Below are 20,216 nucleotides of genomic sequence, written 5' to 3'. Positions count from 1 at the left end.
TTCCCACAGAGACAGAAATACAGAATGATGATACAGAAGACAAGGGTAAAGAGAAGGAACAGAACTGTTGCTATCATTTGTAGATATAGATATGAGATGCCTGGTCTGCATACCTCTAAACATCCTACTGACTCAGGAGAGCATTGGCAACTTCATTATCAAAAGAAGATAAAACGGAACTGTAGAGACAACAAACGGGCATTGCCGTAGGTCTGAAAGAGACTGATGATCTTTGGGAGAAAAGACAGTCCTGAGGCAGGTAAGGCATCGGACCTCAACAACCAGAAAGCGTCAGGAATGGAACAAGCTGTGTCTGCAAGGAAAACTGTCACTATCTCAAACATTTGATGGGATGCTGACTTTGGTCCTTTCTGTAATGGGCTCTGAAAGACCCTATGGGAGAGTACACTAGAAAACACCAAGTTCTTTAGTAAAAACAGGAGAGTGGGCGGGGGGGGGGGGGGGGGGGGGGGGGGGGGTGCAGACGGAGAATCTCCTGGGAAGACAGAAACGCTCATTCTCTTTTCATTGATATGCATTGCAAGAGGTTGTTGGAACAGTGTTCGTCAATGAATAATTCATGACAGTTAATTATCAGGGCCATTATGTTCTACCAGCATCTAGTAACACGGAGTATAATTAAGAACGGTGTTTGCTGTTGCTCTCAGTTGAGTTCTATTTTCTGTATGTGCCCATAAGAGCAAAGAAATTCAGTAAGGTTAAGTTAGAAATTAGACTGATCCATCTTGCTGGAATTAAGTTTCTCAGTGATTTTAAGAACAGTTACACATACACAAAAGAAAAAACTAAAAAAGAGGCAGCATGACAAAAAAAACAAGTTTTCTGCCCTATTACATACCATTTTATTCATCATACTTAACAAAGCTAAACCTGTACAAGTTTGTACATTGAAAGAACTGTTCACTAGCTTAAAAAAATGAACAAAACATCAGAAACATTAAATTTATGGTCCCTTTTGCAATTTTTGTGCAGTCAATAGCAAGAGATCAGCCCGAAGCCTCTGAGAGCGCCGGGACACTGTGAACAGGGACCACAGCGCCCCCTGGCGGCCCACTCAGTCACCTCAGGGGCCAAAGTCAGATCCCACTATAGAAACGTGAAATTACACCCAGTAGTAAAGAATTAGACGTAAATTAAACAGTAAAGGTAAACTGCATCAAAACTACATATACAGTTAAAGACACAGGTAAACATACATGACTGTTTAATTCAAGATCACATTTTTACATAGGAGAAATATTACATTCCAATCTACCAGTATGGCTTTTTCCATGAACAAGTGGGCGTTTTTGGATTTTGAAAACTAAAACTGTTAGTTGTCTAAGAAAACTAGAAAAAAATTAGTTATGTTAGGAAGAATTACTATCAGAAATGAACGTGAGATTAAACTGAAATTTATAACATCAAGATAGACACCACTATGATTTAGTTTTGGAAGACATTTCACCTTCGATTTTATTATTTGTCATAACTGTGGCAGCATATTTCACCTGTGAACTTTCATCTTAGAATACTGAAAAATAAGGTGTCACTTTTTTTATTCAACAGACTGAAATGCACCTGAGCAAAGCAAAATTGAAGTTCAAAGACTAAAGAAAGCATTTAGCTGAACGCAGTTTTGGCTTGTGGACATGCACAAAATTAAAAAAATAAAATAAATAAACAGCTTTTGGCACTTATCCACAGTAAGCTGTAAGATGATTTAATAAGAGACAGCTAATAAAAGTGATCAGCTCACAATGAAACTGTACAAGCCATTAGTTCACATTTAAACAATAAATCTGATTGCAGTTTTGAGCACAAAAACATAACTTAAAATCCTATTTTATTCAAATTTGAAAAACTATATTGATTTTAAGTAGTTTAAATACATTCATTCCCAGTCAAAGTTTTACAGTAACTGATGATTTTCAATCACACACACAACCAAGTTATAAATCCCTGAAACATGGATTTATTATAGGAATACTGATAAAACCTTAACAGAGATACAAATGATACATCACATAGTGTCTTACACCTTAACGGTAAGTACTTGACCACCTTGGATTGGCAGATGCATCACTCCTACTGTTAGACTCTAATACCATCCTCTAGGACCATCTGGTTTAAGTGGAATACATAAGTTTGCAGTTTCCTAAAAAAGTTGATTTTTTTTTTTTTTAAATCACACTATAAAATATTCATCTTCTAACCGGTGTTTCAAAACTTCTGGAAAGATAGTTTCCCAGTTATAATGGGGTCTAAACATACTAAGCAAGGAGAGTCATTGTAGTGAATTTGAGAAATCAGTGCCCCTGCAGAGATTCAGTATACAGCAGTACTTCCCTTGACATTAAGATAATTGGTTCACATTTATCTGTGCATTTTAGGACCTTAATCTACTAGTAGATCTTGAGACTCTTGAAGTTAATCTCATTCTGGCACTAACTTTCTGTAGGGTAGGACAATTTCCAAATGAAAGGCACTCTGTTATGAGTGAAATCATAATTATCAGCAATGCAAATGGTCAACTTGTAACATATTGAAGAGAACTGCTGTAGCCTACATGAGGTCCAAAATTAAGTACTTCCCTTAAAAAAGGTGGAAAAATATTTAGAACAGCTGTAGTGCATGCGTTTGCATGCACACAGACATTAGCCACTGTACAAGCAGATCTCCCAGTATCTCAACTGCTGTTTGGTTTGGTTCCCCCCCCCATGCCTTTTTTTTTTTTTCCCCTCCATTTGAGCAGAACCAAGCTTCAACTGCACTATCAGGTGACTTGCAGAACAGCCCATGGACCACCACTGCATTGCTTCCCACAGCAAGAAGGTCTGGAGAGTAAATTGCAAGAGTAGTCCTCTCTAATAGAACAATAGCATGGGCACACACTACTAGTTTGTCCCACTTCTCATTATTTCTCCTCACACCTTTTCCTTTTTTTCCCCCCTCCTTGTAAAAAAAAAAATTCATCTTGGGAATAAAGCTTTCCTTAAGGATAGGAAAACTCATGCTTGTTAGTCTGAATAAGGGATGTGCAAAACAGGTCATTTCCCTGAGGCAAAGATCTTCAAGTCATGCCTAGCTTACATTGTCTATTCTTATTTCAAGCTGTTGAAGTATTTGGCACAATGAGGCCTTGATCACTGACTGAGTCTCATGGCATTATCACAGTCTACATAATATATTTATATAATAAAGTAGAAGTTACAAATGCTTCATTCTCTCATTCTGTTTTGGTTTCTCACATTTACTCATTAAAATCCCTTTCCTTCTCAAGGGTGGCATTGGGCCTCCTGGGCAGGAAGGTAAAGGTTGCCACAAATACTGAGCGCCTGAAAGGGCAATCTCACAGTAGTTATTGGACTCAATACATGGAGTAACAGGGTAAAAATTAATAGCCTATTATATACAGGTCAATGGTAGGTGATTTAATAGTCTCTTCCTGACTTACAGTATGAAGAGCATCCAGGGAGATTAAAAAAAGTCATGTTGTGAATGCTTCCAGTCTAAAACACGTCATAAGCAAAGCTTGAAACCAAGTCTTTCCAGCTTTCCCTTTTAACATATAAATTGCACTTTTCATACAAAGCAATCCAAAGTCTAAATTGTAGTAAAAATTTGAAGCTGCCTTACTGTACCAAAGAGTATCTGTGTTCACCATCAGTGCAGGCAACTAGTTTTCAGCCATTCTGCATGTACAGCCATATGCTTGACACCTTTCTGCTTTAAAAGGGCTTGCCATTAAATGCCATGCCACTGGGTGGGTACTGAACAAAAAAGAAAAAAGAAAAAAGTACGAGTTTAAGGCCTTTATCTCCACCAGGAGCTGAAAACTGTGGCACAACCCATGATCGATACTTAATATGCAAATTAGCACACTCCCAACCAGGGCTCCAAAAATCAGTCATTCCTTCTAACGTTTGTCACACAAGACAGTCATACCATCAGCAAGCAACAGTGCCAGTTAAGTATTTTTAAGGTCTTCAAAAATTCATAGCAAAGGGCACTTCTGAGAAAGATAATCTTAAAGATTTGGTTTTAAAAATAGACACCACACTCACATTCAAGGGACATTCTTCACTTTTAGGCCTTTGTCACAAATCTGAATCTTTATTGTACTGAAATAAATGCTATAAACATAAGACTCAAAACAAGAACTCCAGCTTTCAGTCTCAGAAGAGGTGTGGTTCAATGCCCATTTCACGTGTAACAAGAAAATTTCCTTAAAAAAGGAAAAAAAATTACTGTAAAGTCTTTCTTAAGAATGAAAATGCAATCCTTTGTTTTTCTCATTAGTTTGTGTACAGGCGGGCACCAAAAAAACTTTTGCATTTTCTTTTGAATTCTTGCTATGACGCTTGACGAACTTTTTGCCATTCAACAAATTCATCCAGAAGTACAGGCCCTGCAAATGGATGAAACTTGGAGTTATATTTGCCAATGTCTTTCAAACATCTCTTAAAGTATGAAGGTTAAAACTACTGGTCTAGGTAACATCCATGCCAATTCTATGATCAAATACTTATTAAGATTCAAAATGATTACAATAATTTCAATGCAAGGGTGGCAAAAAGTGCACAAATAACACTATTTAGAACTATGGAAAAAAGCGTTCCTGACACCTGACAGGTGCACTGAACTGAAAGCACAAAAATAAGGTTACATTGTAAACTGGCCCAACTAATTCCTTCTTCCTAGAGCTTTGAAAGTTTCACATAATTAGAACACAGACCAAAATGGGATGCCTAATGCAATTCAGTCACAATATGAATGACTGTCAAGGAGTTGAGCCCCAAGCACCAGAAGCTAGGCTACTTCATAGTTAAACTAGAGCTTATTATATATTAGTACAAAATGAGAGTTTGCCATTTATAATTCTATTTGCAAGTCTGTAGTTTCAAGCAGCTTTGCTAGATCCTGAACTGAATATGACTTGGCTCAGATATACCATCATACCCCGGCATACTACTACAATTAATATCTGCAGTTTGAAGATGAATGGTTATGAGGACAGTTTTACTATGCATTGGTGGAGAAGAAATATTTTACACCTCACAGTATTGGGTCTGTTACAGAAATTTGTTTTATGCAAATTGAAAAGACTGAAATAATAGTTGAATAAGCAAAATGTTACAAATACTTACATGCACCATCTTCATCGTAGTTACTAAGGTCTGCATGGACAGTTCTGCTGAACTCCAGTACATTGTACCACTGATCCTTGTTCATAACTCTATACTTTGATTGCTACAGAAAATAATTTCAGAACATTAAAACATCAAATTACATTTGGTAACACTGCATCTCATCTCTCTTTTTATCTTCAATCAGTTCATAACAAACAATTTAATGGGTAACAACAGCTACTATATCCTTGGTTTTCCATTTTTCAAAATACTACACGAGTGGTGTTCCTCAGGGGTTGGTACTGGGACCGGTGCTGTTTAACGTCTTCGTTGGTGACATGGACAGTGGGATTGAGTGCACCCTCAGCAAGTTTGCCGACAACACCAAGCTGTGTGGTGGGGTCGACACGCTGGAGGGAAGGGATGTGCCATCCAGAGGGACCTGGACAGGCTGGAGAGGTGGGCCTGTTGTGAACCCTGAAGTTCAACAAGGCCAAGTGCAAGGTCCTGCACATGGTTCGAGGCAATCCCAAGCACAAATACAGGCTGGACAATGAGTGGATTGAGAGCAGCCCAGCAGAGAAGGACTTAGGGGTGTTGGTTGACAAGAAGCTCAACATGACCCAGCAATGAAAGCCAATCACATCCTGGGCTGCGTCAAGAGAAGTGTGGCCAGCAGGTCAAGGGAGGTGATTCTCCTCCTCTACTCTGCTCTCGTTAGACCCCACCTGGAGTACTGTGTCCAGCTCTGGGGCCCTCAACATAAGAAGGACATGGACCTGCTCGAGCAAGTCCAGAGGAGGGCCACAAGGATGATCTGGAGCTGAAGCACCTCTCTAATGAGGACAAGCAGACAGAGTTGGGGTTGCTCAGGCTGTGGAAGAGAAGGCTCCAGGGAGATCTTATAGTGGCCTTCCAGTACTTAAAGTGGGCTACAGAAAAGATGAGGAGGGACTCTTTACCAGGGAGTGTAATGATAGGATGAGGGGTAATGGTTTTAAACTGAGAGAAGATTTAGATTAGATACAAGGAAGAAATTCTTTCCTGTGAGGGTGGTGAGACAGTGGAACAGGCTGCCCAGAGAAGCTGTGGCTGCCCCCTCCCCGGCAGTGTTCAAGGCCAGGTTGGACAGAGCTTTGAGCAACCTGATCTAGTGGAAGGTGTCCCTGCTCATGGCAGGGGGGTTGGAACTGGATGATCTTTAATGTCTCTTCCAATCCAAACCATTCTATGATACTATGATTCATGTACTTATTTCATAGTTCTGAAATTACATGAAATGGTTTCTTGGAAGATCAGAGCAAAACTGAAATAGCAGGGAATCAGGAAGTCACCATTCTTAAGCTTCAGAAATTGATAAATTTTCATCTTGCCCTGAAGTGAGGCATACCTAGCTCAGATAAATTTCCAGAATGAACAATTACAAAAATCTTTTCTCCAGGGTACAATACAGTATGATCATAAGGACATCTACTTTGCAATGTTAGTATTGATTTGAAGCCAGGGAATAGTTTCAAGCCTAGCATGCTCCACAACCTACACACATCCACCTTACTAAGTCACTTGCAGCTGAGCTGACCACAATCTTCCAGAGACAGACAGAGCTCAGGGTACCTACATACTGTATCTACACAAAGCAAACTTGAAATTCAGGACAGATGCAGCTGAAAAGACTACTGGGGCTCTATTATTTTCTTTTAAATTTACCTTTATAGTCTAATTAAGATAGAATTTTAGTTGCCTTTGATAAGAGAAGGGGGAGTGAGGCACAGGGAGGGAGAAAAGGATCTGCGATGCATACAAGAACATCACTGTTTCATAAGCATCTTGAGCAAGAGGAGAGCAATGTGGATACATTATTGAGAAAAACAACACAAACCCTGAAATCTTTTCACAGAACAGCCCAACTACTATGCCATAATTCAGAAAGTCAAGGAAACTTGTACCTCCAGGTATTGATAGAATACTGAAAACAGTGGCCAAGTTCTTCCAAGCAGAAGAGCTAACATGGATTTTGCAGTATCAATATCAAGACTTCGCTGGTCTTTATCCTAAGGTTGAATAAAGAAAGCACAAAAACCACTCAAGTACAAGCTCATTGAACAATTAAAACAAAAACCTTCTTTTAACATTCCAGTAGTCTTACCCTTGCAAAATCAAAGGCATATCTGTAGATATTCTTAAAGGATGAAATGTCATTCAGTTGTGACCGCAAGAAGTCAAATTTACTCTGTAATTTTTCTGTACAGTCGCACCTTAAAATAAAGAAAACCAAATGACATTAGAAGTTCCAAGCAAAACATCTGGACAATGAAAAAATGCCAGAAAACATAAAAATTTAAAATCACTAAAATGCAATCATCAGATGTATAATAGTAATACTATACAAGTGACTTAAAGAACACTGAACATGCCCAACATTTCCAGCTTACCAAAATGATGAATGCCTAGCTCCTGTAAGCAAGTTTTTTTAAAATGTATCAGCAACATAATACAAAGTCTCTGCTTTACTTATCAAAGAGTAGTCTTTTTATGCTATACTCTGCAAGTTATATTCATACCCAACACTATCATATCTTTCAATCATTATGAAAGTTTGGAGAGAACAGTATTCAGTGTGCACTAAGATGAGAAAATCCAGCTGTAAATAAGGGCTTTATGCCGTATCTCTTTGGAAAAAACCAAACCCTAACCACACACTTCAAGACTATATAATTATGAGTGGCAGGATTGAGCAGGGACTCTGCAAAACATTTGTGTTTTATGACCGACAAATGCAAGCTCTGATAAGCCTGTCACCTGGATTAGTCAGTAGCCATTCAACTGAAAACTCACAGGTTGTATGAGACTGTACAGGTCTGATAGTTGACAGGATAACCCTTCAGCAAAAATAACCTTTTGGCAGAAAAGAAGATCTCCATGTTATTTTATTTGGCAAGGACTTTTCTTTTCAAATAGAAAATGGGTTATATTCACCAAGAATGGCAGAGGAGAATGTAATTTACATATGATAATCCTCCAGGAAAGACTCACTCAAAAGAAGAGTTATGTCACATTTTACTCTTATAAAATAACAGCTGCCATGATTCAAAAAAAAAAAAAAAAGCAAGAATTCCACCTTGCCCTGTATCCTACATGACAGAAGCAGTACTTTCAGAAATGCAGATGTACATAAATACTTCCTTTGGTAATGTGTCCCCTTTCTGGCAGCCTGCCTCTCCAAGAATACATCTGCATCTTTAACTGCTCCTTATGGCCCTGCCTCAGCAGCCCATAGCAAGGGCCCTTCGGGAGTATCGCAGCAGGTCGCTGAGATGCTGTCCTTTGATGCTGTACTTTGCCCACACCGATACTTCCTGTTCCTCAGGTCTGCCAGCCTGTGCGTGCATGTCTCTCTGTCCGCCTGCATCTCTCAGTCTGCGACAGGAGAAACATAGCAATTCCAGCTGGTGGAGCTTTTTGTTACTTCTTGTCTCTAGCAGCATCTTCCTAAAGCAGCACTGAGCCCCAGCCAAGATCAGTGCTAAATAAATAAAACTATTAGCCAATTAGGCTGTGTGTTCAGATGACAAGAACCAATATATTTTGCAATCAACCACGCATTAATTTGAAAAGGAATCTTGTTAAAAGAGCTTTGGTAGATTTAATATAAAATTAGAGTTTTTTTCTTCAGCCATCTAACTAGTCTATGTATTTTATCATTTAACCCTTAAAGCAGTATTATGCTATGCTACAAAGGCATCTGATTTTATATTCATCTCTCTTCTTTCTATGTTCAAATCTTCATACTGCAATAATATTGTCCTCTACATCTGAGGACAAATCCACCTATTTAACACCTAATTAAATGCTCACATTGTTAAGTAGTTTATATGTCATTAGTACAATAAAATGGGTTTACCACACATTTTGTCAAATATAATTTGACTAAGATTATTTACCATACCATGGATAAACACAGATTTCAGTATGTTTAAATTTCTTACAAAATATTTTTAAAAATTGTTCAGATAATCATAAATTTAAGTACAAAGTAAAACTCCTGTTACTGCATACTGTACTATTGACTAATATTTTAATGCAGAAGTGATTTTCTTGAAAAAGTTGATATGAAAATATGCAATTATTAAGCCTCAAGACTCGAGCTATTGTCAAACTATTTAAAACCAAACAGTCAGAAGGATCCTGCTCAGACAGGCAGGCACCACCCTCTGAAGTCCAATGCAGGGACATATTATCTGTTAAAGCCATTTAAGGCATTTCCACACCCGGCCACTGATTTTCTTCACACGATTGAGGTAAGGAGCTGTCAAACTACTCTTTTACAGAGATACAGCTGCTTGTGTGACTGCACCATAAACAAGATGACTGAGGTCACCCATACCTAACAGTTTGGTTTTTTTCAGTCAGAACAACCTTCTGATTAGCACTACGTGAATTAACACCAAACTCCTGTACAGAGACTAGAAAAAGATGTGATTTCTTGAACTGCCTTTAACGAAAGATAGCATTAAATAAGGTTACCTCAAGATCAACAAAACTAGACATTAGCTTACTACATTCTCATCACATCCTGACATCAGGATAACAAAACTTAAATTAGCACCACAAAGCAGTCCTATTTTGATTTCTATTGAGGTAGAGTTCATTTGAGGCATAGCTAACATGGACAGAGTAATGATTCAATAACTCCCATGCAGATATTCCAATGTTTCACGTTTCATAATTATTTACATATGCTTGTCTTTTACTAAAAAGAAAAATTAGTAAGATGTATATAAACATTAAACCAAAAGCATTTAATGGTAGTATATAAAGTAGCTTGAAGGTCTTTTAATCTACAAAAAGAGTTCCCTGCCATCATCCAGCCCTCCAGATGGACAAAAGGGAATGATATCCATGTAGTCCATCCACTCTCTTCAAGCACTGAAACAGGATTTTCTGCAATTTAGGTTCCATGTTATAACTGGAGCATACAGAGGTCCAAGGAAGTAATGGTTTAAGAGAGCAAAGGGTCATCTTTTGCCCCGGCAATGCCATAGTTTTACTATGTCAACTGATTTAGAGTTCTGGAGACCAGAAATTGTTTAGATTCTGGTATACACTGAATGCTATACTGGCATAAAAAAAGAAATTGTTTACACTATGCTTTGCGTTAGCCTCACAAACATTAACAGAAGGAAAGGTAATAAGCAAAAAGCTTGTTGGAAAAGCAGCTAATTAGGCTATAATTAAAATCAACCCAAATATGTTGTTTTTACTAATAATTCTACAAACAGCACAAAGTTACAAACCTGATCTCTTGCCTCTCTCCCGTGGCTTCCCTTGTACCTAAAAATGTGAGATCATGACCTTATCTTTCCCTCAGCTGGAATCTAATTTGGCACTCTCCCCTTCACCTGGCCATGCATTTTCAAAAGCTGAGCTTTAATGTAAAATTTGGCTCAAATTCTAAGGTTAAAAAAAAATAGCCAGTGAAGTACTAAGACAATATAGCTGCTTACACCTCACTTCCTTACACATGAAATTCTTTGTATTTACCTAGTTTGAACAATGACTTCTGTGGAGTTTAATAAAATCATGAATCATAATCCTTTTTCCTTCACCTTCATTTCATAACCAGATTTGTAACTACAGTTGATAAATACATGGGTATGCTTCTGCTTTAAGTCAGATACATAAAGTCAAATGCACAATGTTAAGTTATTCACCCTCCAATGGCTTTAAAGGAAATGTAGATAAAAGGTCACTTCCTGAGGGCTATTCATTTAATCCTAAAAATGTGTTAAAACCAGCTGAAATAAATTGCCCAACAGAGGTACTTGTTTCTCTCTGCTGAGTATGAAAAGACTTCCAGGTGATCAACATAGAGTCAGGTACCCAGATTTCATATATATATACACAGGGCAGAATTCACCCTACCAACATGATACAATAGAAACGTCACTTTCACAGCTTAAGTTGTTTATGTCTTACAAGCTACTACTTAGTGTTTGATCCACCTTAATTCTGACAGTGTATACCTTAACACATATTTATTTTTCTCCTCCTCTCTAAAGAACAAACTTCATCAGCATATCACAAGACCACACACAAAAAGAATGTCACTTCAAGATTCCAGCACTCAAATGCCGGCATCTGACTGTAGATTAGATTTAGGTGTCTAAACTTTAGTTGTTGCCATTCACAGAGGTCTAGCCAACCAACCCGCAAGAGCAATTCAGGTGACCAGTCACTAGGTCTTAGGGCAAACTGCCCTAGGCTCCACTACATTGACTAGATCTCCAAAGACTGCAGTAAGTTTAAGAAATCCAGCTCTTGCATATAAACCACACATTTAGGTGTCTTACTTTGTAGCTGAATTCCACCCAACCCTGTTCATGCAATTACCTTATGTGACATTTCACATTTTGAAATAAGGATTCGGTAATTTAACTCTGACTTAGAATACACTCTGGGCTTTTAAAGCATTTTAATGTTGTTTCTTCACGAAAGAAAATTTTAAAATGCTGTGCAAAAATGTAGTAATAGTCTATTGCTTTAAGAGCGTAAAATCCTTCTCCTTCAAAACTTCTGTCAAACCTTTCAAGAGAAGCTGGACTTCCCCATTCCAGATGGAATCTCATAATATGATCCTCCCCTCCCAGTAAGCACAAACAGCACAAGTCTACAGATTTATATTCTCTTTTTAAGCCAAAGAATCTTGAATTCCTTTACGTGAGTGTCACTGCCTCATCCAGCTCCTTAGTCCACAGCCTGCTATTAGAGCACAGCCAGGGGAAGCAAAACATAGAGGTTAACAGGATTAGGCTTAGGCAAGTGCTCTGATCACGTCTATTTATACAAAAATGCACAGCAATACCATATTTTCTGTCAAAAACACATTTAGCCTACAGCATGACCAGTTCTGTTCTTAAAAGAAGCAGAAGATTCCTAATCACAGCAGATTATTAGAAACAAAGTCTATAATATTGGTTTTGAAGAAGTGCTTGATTTCATAAGTCTTTGTGCTTTCATTCTGCTAGACTGGCTAACTCTTGAGAGCTTCCATTTGGGCATAAAAATTAAGTACTTCAGAGAAGTGACCAAATTATACCCATTCACTACATCTAAAAATGTATGTACGCAGAATATAATCTTTGTTGTCCTGAATTTCAGGCAATTTAATCATTCCAGCTCTTACTAAATTTATGAGTTTCTGGTAGTCACAAAACAATTAAGGCATCCATCAGAAGGCTGGTCCCAAATCAAGTAAGATTTGCACAAGAGATTTGGGCTGGCCTCACTCCATAGTCTTGAATAACCAGAGGGTATCTACCCAATACAATTTCCCAAACCAATTCACAACCGATGGGGCAACTGTGCCAACTCCAAGAGTCAGATCAGCCCCCTCTTTCCCACCACGCCATAGCTGTAGGAGTAGTTCCCTGACATTTTTAATATTGATTTCAGTGTCATAACAAGTCACCTGTTAAACATTTATGTATCATAAGTAGTTTCATGAAGAACAAAAAGTGACAACTGAACTAAGCCTCACAAAAAGCTGATCAGTTTCACAAAAGAACGAACCTCTTTAGGGAGGGCATCTCACCAAAAATTCTTATAAAACAGAAGGAACAAGAAGTTTATTTATAAATTGGAAAAATGTTATGCATCTAATAAATAACACTAAGAACCAAAACTATTATTGATGAGTCCTCATCTATAAAGCTTAAAAATCAATAAAAACTTTCTAGAATATCAGTGCTGAGCTATGCTTATGAGTATTTCCAGATCTACTTATTTGTGTCTGCTAACTAGCATGGTATTTTAACATTTTGTAAGAAAAATAAGCCACCAAATCCTGACTTACTAGGGTTAGACAGAACTTTAGCATTTGAGTGAACTCATCAGATGCACAACTTGATGAACAGTAGCTACTGCCAGCTGTTGACCCAGACCAGACCTAAAAGCAAGAGTTTCTGTGTCTTATTGCCAATGTACAAGAAACTGAGGGCAAGAATAATTAAGTTGCTTGTACAAACATAAAATTAGAACATCCTACTATATATGTAAAAATACTCTTACTGTAATGAGGTCATTCCTTTTAACCATTCTTCCTTGGTAAAAAATCCCATGCTTTCAGCCTCTAGTTTCCAGGCTAAAACTAACATAATAATCTAGGGAGAAAGAGACAAGGGGAGAAAAAGTAGTCAGTATGTAAGAAAAGGCTGATTTCTAGACGTCCAAGAACAAAACTCTGAGCATTCAAACATTCTAGCAATTGTTGTACATGCCTGCACTTTATATTTGTTACCATTTAATAATTCAGCTATGTGCAATCTTTAATTTCATTTTTCTGAAAATGAAATATCAATATTCTGAAAATGAAATTAAAATAATAAACCAAACAAAAAAGTCTCACACACCAGCCACACATAATTGATGTGTTCAGCTGAAATATCTTAGAATAGCTCCTAAAAGCAGGAAGAGATCAACTCTTTGCTTATTGAAGTTAAGAGTTTTACACAGAACTTAATCTTATCCAATATTCTCTTTTAAACTGTTATTAGTATCATGCAAGAAGCCTACATTTTCAGGCTCAACACCGATGTCTTCACAGAACTTTTCCATTCCTTCGGGTCCCACAACTTCATCGGGACCTTCAAAACCAAAAAGAAACCAGATTGAAATTTAAGTAACATTCACTGCTCACATGGGTTACACGCAACAATTAGACTATATTGCATACAGGCTATCTTTAAACACTATTAAGTAGGTTTTATGTTAGAACCATTCTATCAACTGCAATATGGAGACATGTATATTACATATGAAGTGATACTGTGAACTAAAAGCAAAAATAAACCAGAACTTTCACGTTGTGCACTACCTCCCCACAACAGCAGTCAAGCTATTTCACTTTGTGTATGTGAGTTTTCAGAAGACTCCATTGGGCTTCCCACTGATATAGCTCAACTCCAGTATCTGTGGTGGTCACTTGTGTTTAAGACAACTTGGGTATCACTACTCTGTGCTGAAGTTACTCTATGAATACTGTTCTTCAGAGAGTTATTTTATCAACAACAAAAAAATTAATTCCATCTGAGCTACTATTACAGATATTACTCTTTCAATGGTGTTAACATTATGAGTTTGTACCAACACAGAAGAGGATGAAACTTCAAATAACGTAAGGTGAGTTTTATGATCTTAAGTAATAAGGAGAGTGATAACAATGAATCAGAAAAATGCTAAGCATGTTAGTCACATACAAAGCCGAAAAAGATTTATGACCACAATGAAAATAACTTGATCAGGACAACAGTTAGTGTTATGCTGTCACTTTTCCATTTTAACACAAAGGCGGCCTCTAAAAAGCAACAAAATAGTGCATTTAAAGACATACAGACACATTCTACAATACGTTGTTTCTCTGAATCAGTCTCTGGTTTTAATTATTTCTGCTAAGCCTGTTCCAAAAATAACACCTCCCGGGCAATCAAATATTATTAGAAGGCCTGTTGACATGTTATTTTGATGTGTCTTGGATCATTATGTTAATATTGCCTTAGTGAATATGAACCCATGCAAAAGGTAAAGGCCTTATCTTCCAAAACAACATGCCATTTTACAATTTTTTGGCAAATTTTGCTGTATACGTAGACAAAACAGTCTTTTTTTTTTTTCTCCTGGACAATACCTGTCTCCAATTAATCTGTATCAGCTGCTGTTACTGTAAGCAGAATTCTTTTTAGGAGTTTGGATAACAGACTTTAAATCAAGTCAATAAAAACTATTGAAAATGTCTACTTCTACAGGAAAATAAAATGCAGCTAGCATTTAAGAACACGAACCTCTTGAAAAATGTTGCAAAGAGCATTTCATCTAGGTAAGCAAGGCAAAACACTGCCATCTGGTTTTGAGAAGCCCTTACACAGAATGTGTTAAAAAAATTGAAAGTTTAAGTTATGAAGAGAAACACATACAGGGGTTCACTGGTAATGACAAGTATAAACTTGAATCAGTGTTTTTGGCCCAGAAATCATATGTACAATTCATATATGTGTGTGTATATAATTTTCTTTTAATGGAAACATTTAATCTCCTATGGTGTATAATTTCACTGGAACTCTATTTTATGCTAGAAACGTAGCATATTTTGGTTACTGGTTAACTAACAAAATATAGCCTCCTACACTCAGTTCTCGACTCAACAACAAAACCAAAATTTACAGGCCTTAAAAAAGTTAAAAGTATGTGCAGGCACATTATTATCATTTTCCTCAGAAAAGACTCTCTACTCCTAAAGAATATGCCTCAAACCTAAATTAGAAAGCAGAATACTAGAATTAGGAGTAGTTCATTACTGTGCAAAGACTGCAAGGAAAAATATTAGTTCCGATAAATAAACCAATTGCTGACAGATGAATCATCAGCTCATTTCATACTGCAAACTGGCCATTAATGAGTTTTAATCACCAACTAGTTACGATGGACTTCAACTAGTGACTAGGCAAGAAAAGAAATTAGTAAGAGTTTACAGATCCTGAATTTCTAACCATATAATTGGTAAATAAATGGCAGTAATAGTCTAATAAGTTCTGCAAAATACACTGCATAGTTACTGAAAGCAACTATTACTTGGATAGCAATTCTGATTTATTTGAAAGAGGCTACATCTAACACTTTTGAATGAAACATTTGTTATTTAGAACATCAAAAATATTAGGACAGATTCTCAGATAGGAAAAACAGCATTAGCACCTATGATTTTATTTCGTAAAATAGAAAACCAAGAGGCTTAAATGATGAACTATTGCATTATCCTTCCAATTTGATTATAAACAAGATCTAGTTAGATAAATAAACTTCCACCTAAACTATCTCTCAATGTCCTGACTTCTACTTGGTCATTTCAAACCAGGAAGTAGAATCATTCAGTATATCCTGGTTCAACGCTGTACTGCCCAACATCAGTTATTTAATTTTAAAGAACGCCATGGTAAATTATAAAGCACAAAGAAGTAGTCAAAAAAGAACAAATACGGAAAAGGCTATAATAAAAGCTATACTAATTCAAGTGAATGTAATAAGGAAGTGAACATGAACCTATTTTTTATGTCTACATCACCATAAAAAAAGCAAAATGTAAATAATATTTGATGTATTTGCTTGTTTTAAACAAAACCATACAGTTTTAAATATGAATCCATTGGATATTACCTGCATATTCATAAAACCAAGCCAGGCACTTTTTGCTTGAAAAATGTTCTTCTCCGCTTATTACTTTACCAGAGGCTTGTGATCTGCAATAGCTTATAGAAACACAAGGATGATAGGTGTTATTTTAATATGAGAAATGGGAAATAACTGAAAATTAAATACCAAATTGTTTATTATCAGTTCAAACTATTTAAACTGTTTTATGAAGTCAATATACATCAACAATGAAGCTGAATTTGTTAAAGGGCAACTGTCTGTCAGCCTATTTCAACACTGGTTGAAACATAAAATTTCCTTGACATACAGCCCAATTTATCACAACTATTACTTTCTCCAAAATGCAACAGTACTGTTATCTTGTAGATATTAAACCAAGAAACCCACACACAGATGGTCAAAATATCACTACTCAATAATTCAAATGCCTTATTATCTACTTATATTTATATATACAGGCATTTAAAGTGAGGTCTCTAATAAGCAGCATGATCTTCAAGAGTGCTGAATATGCACAGATCCCATTTAGGTCAATAGGAGCTGCAGAGTTTGACATATTTAAAAGTCAGGCTATTTATAGTTAAGCATCCAAATTTGGAAAGAAAACTTGGTCAATTTATTTACATTAAACATGTAACTAAGTATCTGTAAATTCTATAGATGTTTGGTACACATACCAGAATAGTAATATGCAATCTATGGTAAGACTAAAACTGCTCAGCACACACAGCTTCCCCCTCACATTGTCTTCATTATGTGACACACAACCCAGTTTGCCTACAAAGTGATCATAATTTATCATTCTTTAAAAGAATACATAGAATAACTGATTTCTTCCCATAAAAACACTGACCACATGAAAGCATCTTTAGTCAGTAAGGAGCTGCAGCACCTTTTCATTGCACACTCCTTTCAAATACAAAGTTACAGACTTTTAGAACAAGCTAAGATTATTTCTAAGAATGAGGTGAAAGTTAATTGTATGAGAGGATTTAAAATTATGCAGCTCCTACACGGCAATTTTAAAATGAAAACGTCAAGTAGGAAAAGAATAGTTCAGTTCTGAGAGCTGGTGAACAGCTTTATCTCCTGTGTATCATTTTAAGCTTCACTGGAAGAGAAAGCAACGCTCTCCAAGATGAAGCCTTATGTGCTGTAAGCTAGAACTGAAGATGTACTACAGACAAGCATCCATTAAACTGCCATTGAAAACACAAGTCACCAGAAAGAAACAAAGCCATATAGTACACTATTGTTTGTTGGTTTTATCCGGTTTAACATATATCCATTTGTAATCAGTGGTTTTATTAAAGAATATTACCAATATATTGCTATATAAGAAGGCTAGGTCAAAAATGCTTGTGTATTTTGTGACCAGCTAGCATGAACTCTCATTTATGTCATAGTTTTGCCCAATGACTACTGGCTTCCTGTAGAGCATTTTTTAAGGAGCTTTCAAAAGATTTTTTTTGAAGTAAAAGAAATTAAGATCATAAAAGTTTGGTCAGCAGTGTTCAAGAAAGATGAACTGAAACTGGAGCAGATGCAGAAAAGAGCAATGATGAGCAAGGAAACTGAAAATCAGTATTACAAACCAGAAGAATTTAGCTTGTTTAATTTCACAAAATAAAGCATGAGAAAGTATAAGCGCTCACTCCAAATATGAGGCAGAACCATGAGGGAGGAGTGTTATATAAAGGATAATGCAGGCACAAGAATGATTATTAACTGGCTATGACTAAATTTATTTTTTATAAGTGATTTATATATATTTTATATATATATATACTGAAACTAAAAGATCATTAATGACTGCAGAAAGCGAGCTCTGGAACAGTTACCCAAAATGAACAGTCATAACAAAATAAGAGCCTGGGTACTTCTAAACTCAAGTTTGGCCAGCCTATGAGAAATGCCATATGCCACAGTTTCTTGCAATAGCTATTCCCATAGCGTTGATTTCATAAGTCCTTTGTATTCTTACGTCCTCAGGATGTTTTTCATAACTACTGGTTTACTAACATACTTAACAAATTCTAATAGATTAAGAAGGCATACAGTTACTTTAGGGAAGCCACACTAGAACCTCCTGTGACACCATACTAATGGTTTATCATTCTAATGGTAATTTTCGGGTATCACAGCGTAAGTGGTCTTTTTATAGTACTTAATGAACAAGCTGCTTCAGACTCCTGAATTTATTAGAAAAACCTTTCCTGATTTTGTTTTGGAGTGTCCTGACCTCTCCTTCCATTTCACTGCAAAAAAAAAAAAAAAGAAAAAAAAGAAAAAGAGACGATTTACCGTAGACACTCTGAGCATTGGCAACGGTGAAATGAGGAGAGCTGCCTACCCGAGGCAAACGGTTAGAATGAATGTGGGGACAAACGCTGGAGTTGACCCCACCGGCAGAGCGAAAGGCGAAACCAGCGATGGACGGGAGCGGTTCCGTGGTGTTTCTCCCCCGAGTGGGAACCAGCCAAACGCAGACGCTGCGGCCCGCACCAGCGCTCCCTGCCCCCGGGACCTGCCCGGCGACGCCGCGCCAAGCGCCCGGGCACAGATCCACCGGCACGACCCGGGCAGCGCGGGGAGCCGGCCGGGCCCCGCACCGCCGCCCCGTGCCCACCCCCCCGGGCCCCGCGGCCACCGCACAAAGGGATGCCGCAGCCCAGGGGCACGCGGTGCGGAGCGGAGCCGCCGCACGGCCGGGGCCGCCAGAGCCCCCCCCGGCCACGGAGGAGCGGCCGAGCCCCGCGGCCGCTCGCCCGGGACGTGACAGCCGGCCACAGCCGCCGCCACGGGCCCGGCCCGGCCCCCCCGCACGCCGCTGCCCGCCGGGCGGCGCCGCGCCGCCAGACGGTACCTGCCGAGTTTACATTTCTTGAGGCCGGTGTCGTCCGCCGCTGCAGCCGCCGACCCCGAGGACTTCCTCTTCTTCTTCACCGGCATCGTCCTGCCTCGGGGCGGGGGCCGCCCCGCTGCCGGGGCCCGCAGCCGAGGCTCCCCCGGGCTCACCGCCCCCCCGGCCGCCGCCTCCCGAGACCGGCGCTGAGGTGACGAGGAGCTCCGTCCCGCCCTGCTCCTCCCCGTCCCCCCACCCCCCCGCTCGCCGCGCGGGCAGACGCCGCCGCCACACCGGTCCCAGCAACGGGTGTCGCAGCCGGGGCGGGAGCGGGGAACCGGGCGGTAACGGCTGCTCAGGGAACGGCGAGCGACCCGGACACAGACACCGCCGAGCAGGAAGTGACAGCACCGCCGTGGCCCCGCCCCTCAGTGGGCGGGGCGAGGCTCGCGCCCTTCCCGCCGCGGGGCCGGGTCCCGCCCACGTGGCTCTGCCGGCCGTTGCCGCCGAGCCGCCGCGGGGCCTCAGCCGGTCCGCGAGGGCAGCTCCCGGGGCCGTTTGCTCGGGCGGGTGGCTCTAAGGGCGGCTGATTGTGGCGGGGGCGGAGCGCGAGCGCGCGGAACGGGGGTTGTGCGGCTCTTACGGCGTGTTCACAGCGAAATAAAACGGGACACCGCGAGCCCTTCGTTACCGGGGACTGCGGGGCGGGCGGGGGTGGCCGGGCCAGCAGCCTGGGGGTGGCGGCCGGTGGCGGGGTGAAGGGCCGGCTGCGGGGGGAACAGAGCTGCTTTCTTCACCGTAAGGGCGCTCTTCGTGCTAAGACGCGGCTGGAAGCGCTGGTGAGCGCTGACCGACGGGCGAAACCGCCGGGAAGGCGGAGCACGCGCTGCCGGTGGCGGATCTGCCGCAGGCAGCACCAGCCAGCCCGCCGCAGGGCTCCCGCCGGGAGCAGCAACGCCGCCGCAATGTGCCGCGATTCCCATTTATCCTGCAGTTATTAGTTGTTGGTGCCGCCACCGCCCGCTCGTGGCGCATCG

The 20,216-nt window shown here is 39.6% G+C and overlaps 1 protein-coding gene across 6 annotated transcripts; it reads right to left on the bottom strand.

Annotated features, from left to right (window-relative positions):
* Positions 1-1,208: 1,208 nt before the first annotated feature.
* Positions 1,209-19,610, bottom strand: DCUN1D5 (defective in cullin neddylation 1 domain containing 5). Of its 6 annotated transcripts, XR_012627722.1 has the most exons (10): positions 19,201-19,610; positions 16,338-16,429; positions 13,704-13,774; positions 13,200-13,291; positions 7,968-8,027; positions 7,279-7,387; positions 7,079-7,183; positions 5,151-5,253; positions 4,068-4,411; positions 1,209-3,773 (listed from the first exon to the last, which is right to left on the bottom strand). XR_012627722.1 is itself a non-coding variant. In XM_074860189.1 (9 exons), exons 1-9 carry the CDS (start codon positions 19,284-19,286, stop codon positions 4,356-4,358), a joined length of 774 nt encoding a protein of 257 aa, XP_074716290.1. In that variant the 5' UTR covers positions 19,287-19,610; the 3' UTR covers positions 1,209-4,355. The 6 variants fall into 6 exon arrangements, 5 of the variants coding, with proteins under 5 accessions (XP_074716290.1, XP_074716294.1, XP_074716292.1 ...); XM_074860189.1 differs by having other exon boundaries at positions 1,209-4,411; XM_074860193.1 differs by having other exon boundaries at positions 1,209-4,411; positions 19,205-19,218.
* Between the last annotated feature and the right edge of the window lie 606 nt (positions 19,611-20,216).

This window comes from Strix uralensis, chromosome 2, assembly GCF_047716275.1.
Source record: "Strix uralensis isolate ZFMK-TIS-50842 chromosome 2, bStrUra1, whole genome shotgun sequence".
NCBI classification, from domain to species: Eukaryota; Metazoa; Chordata; class Aves; order Strigiformes; family Strigidae; genus Strix; species Strix uralensis.
Note: the sequence above shows the minus strand (reverse complement) of the source record. Positions and strands in the feature narration are given on the sequence as shown.

What these genes read in the sequence shown, in the direction of transcription:
- DCUN1D5 (XM_074860189.1), bottom strand. Translation starts at nt 19,286, where the DNA reads ATGCCGGTGAAGAAGAAGAGGAAGTCCTCGGGGTCGGCGGCTGCAGCG. An exon ending in TGTACAGTCTCATACAACCT is followed by an intron (nt 7,388 to 7,967) that starts GTGAGTTTTCAG and finishes CTTTATTTTAAG; the next exon opens with GTGCGACTGTACAGAAAAAT. An exon ending in CTACGATGAAGATGGTGCAT is followed by an intron (nt 4,412 to 5,150) that starts GTAAGTATTTGT and finishes ATCCATTTGCAG; the next exon opens with GGCCTGTACTTCTGGATGAA.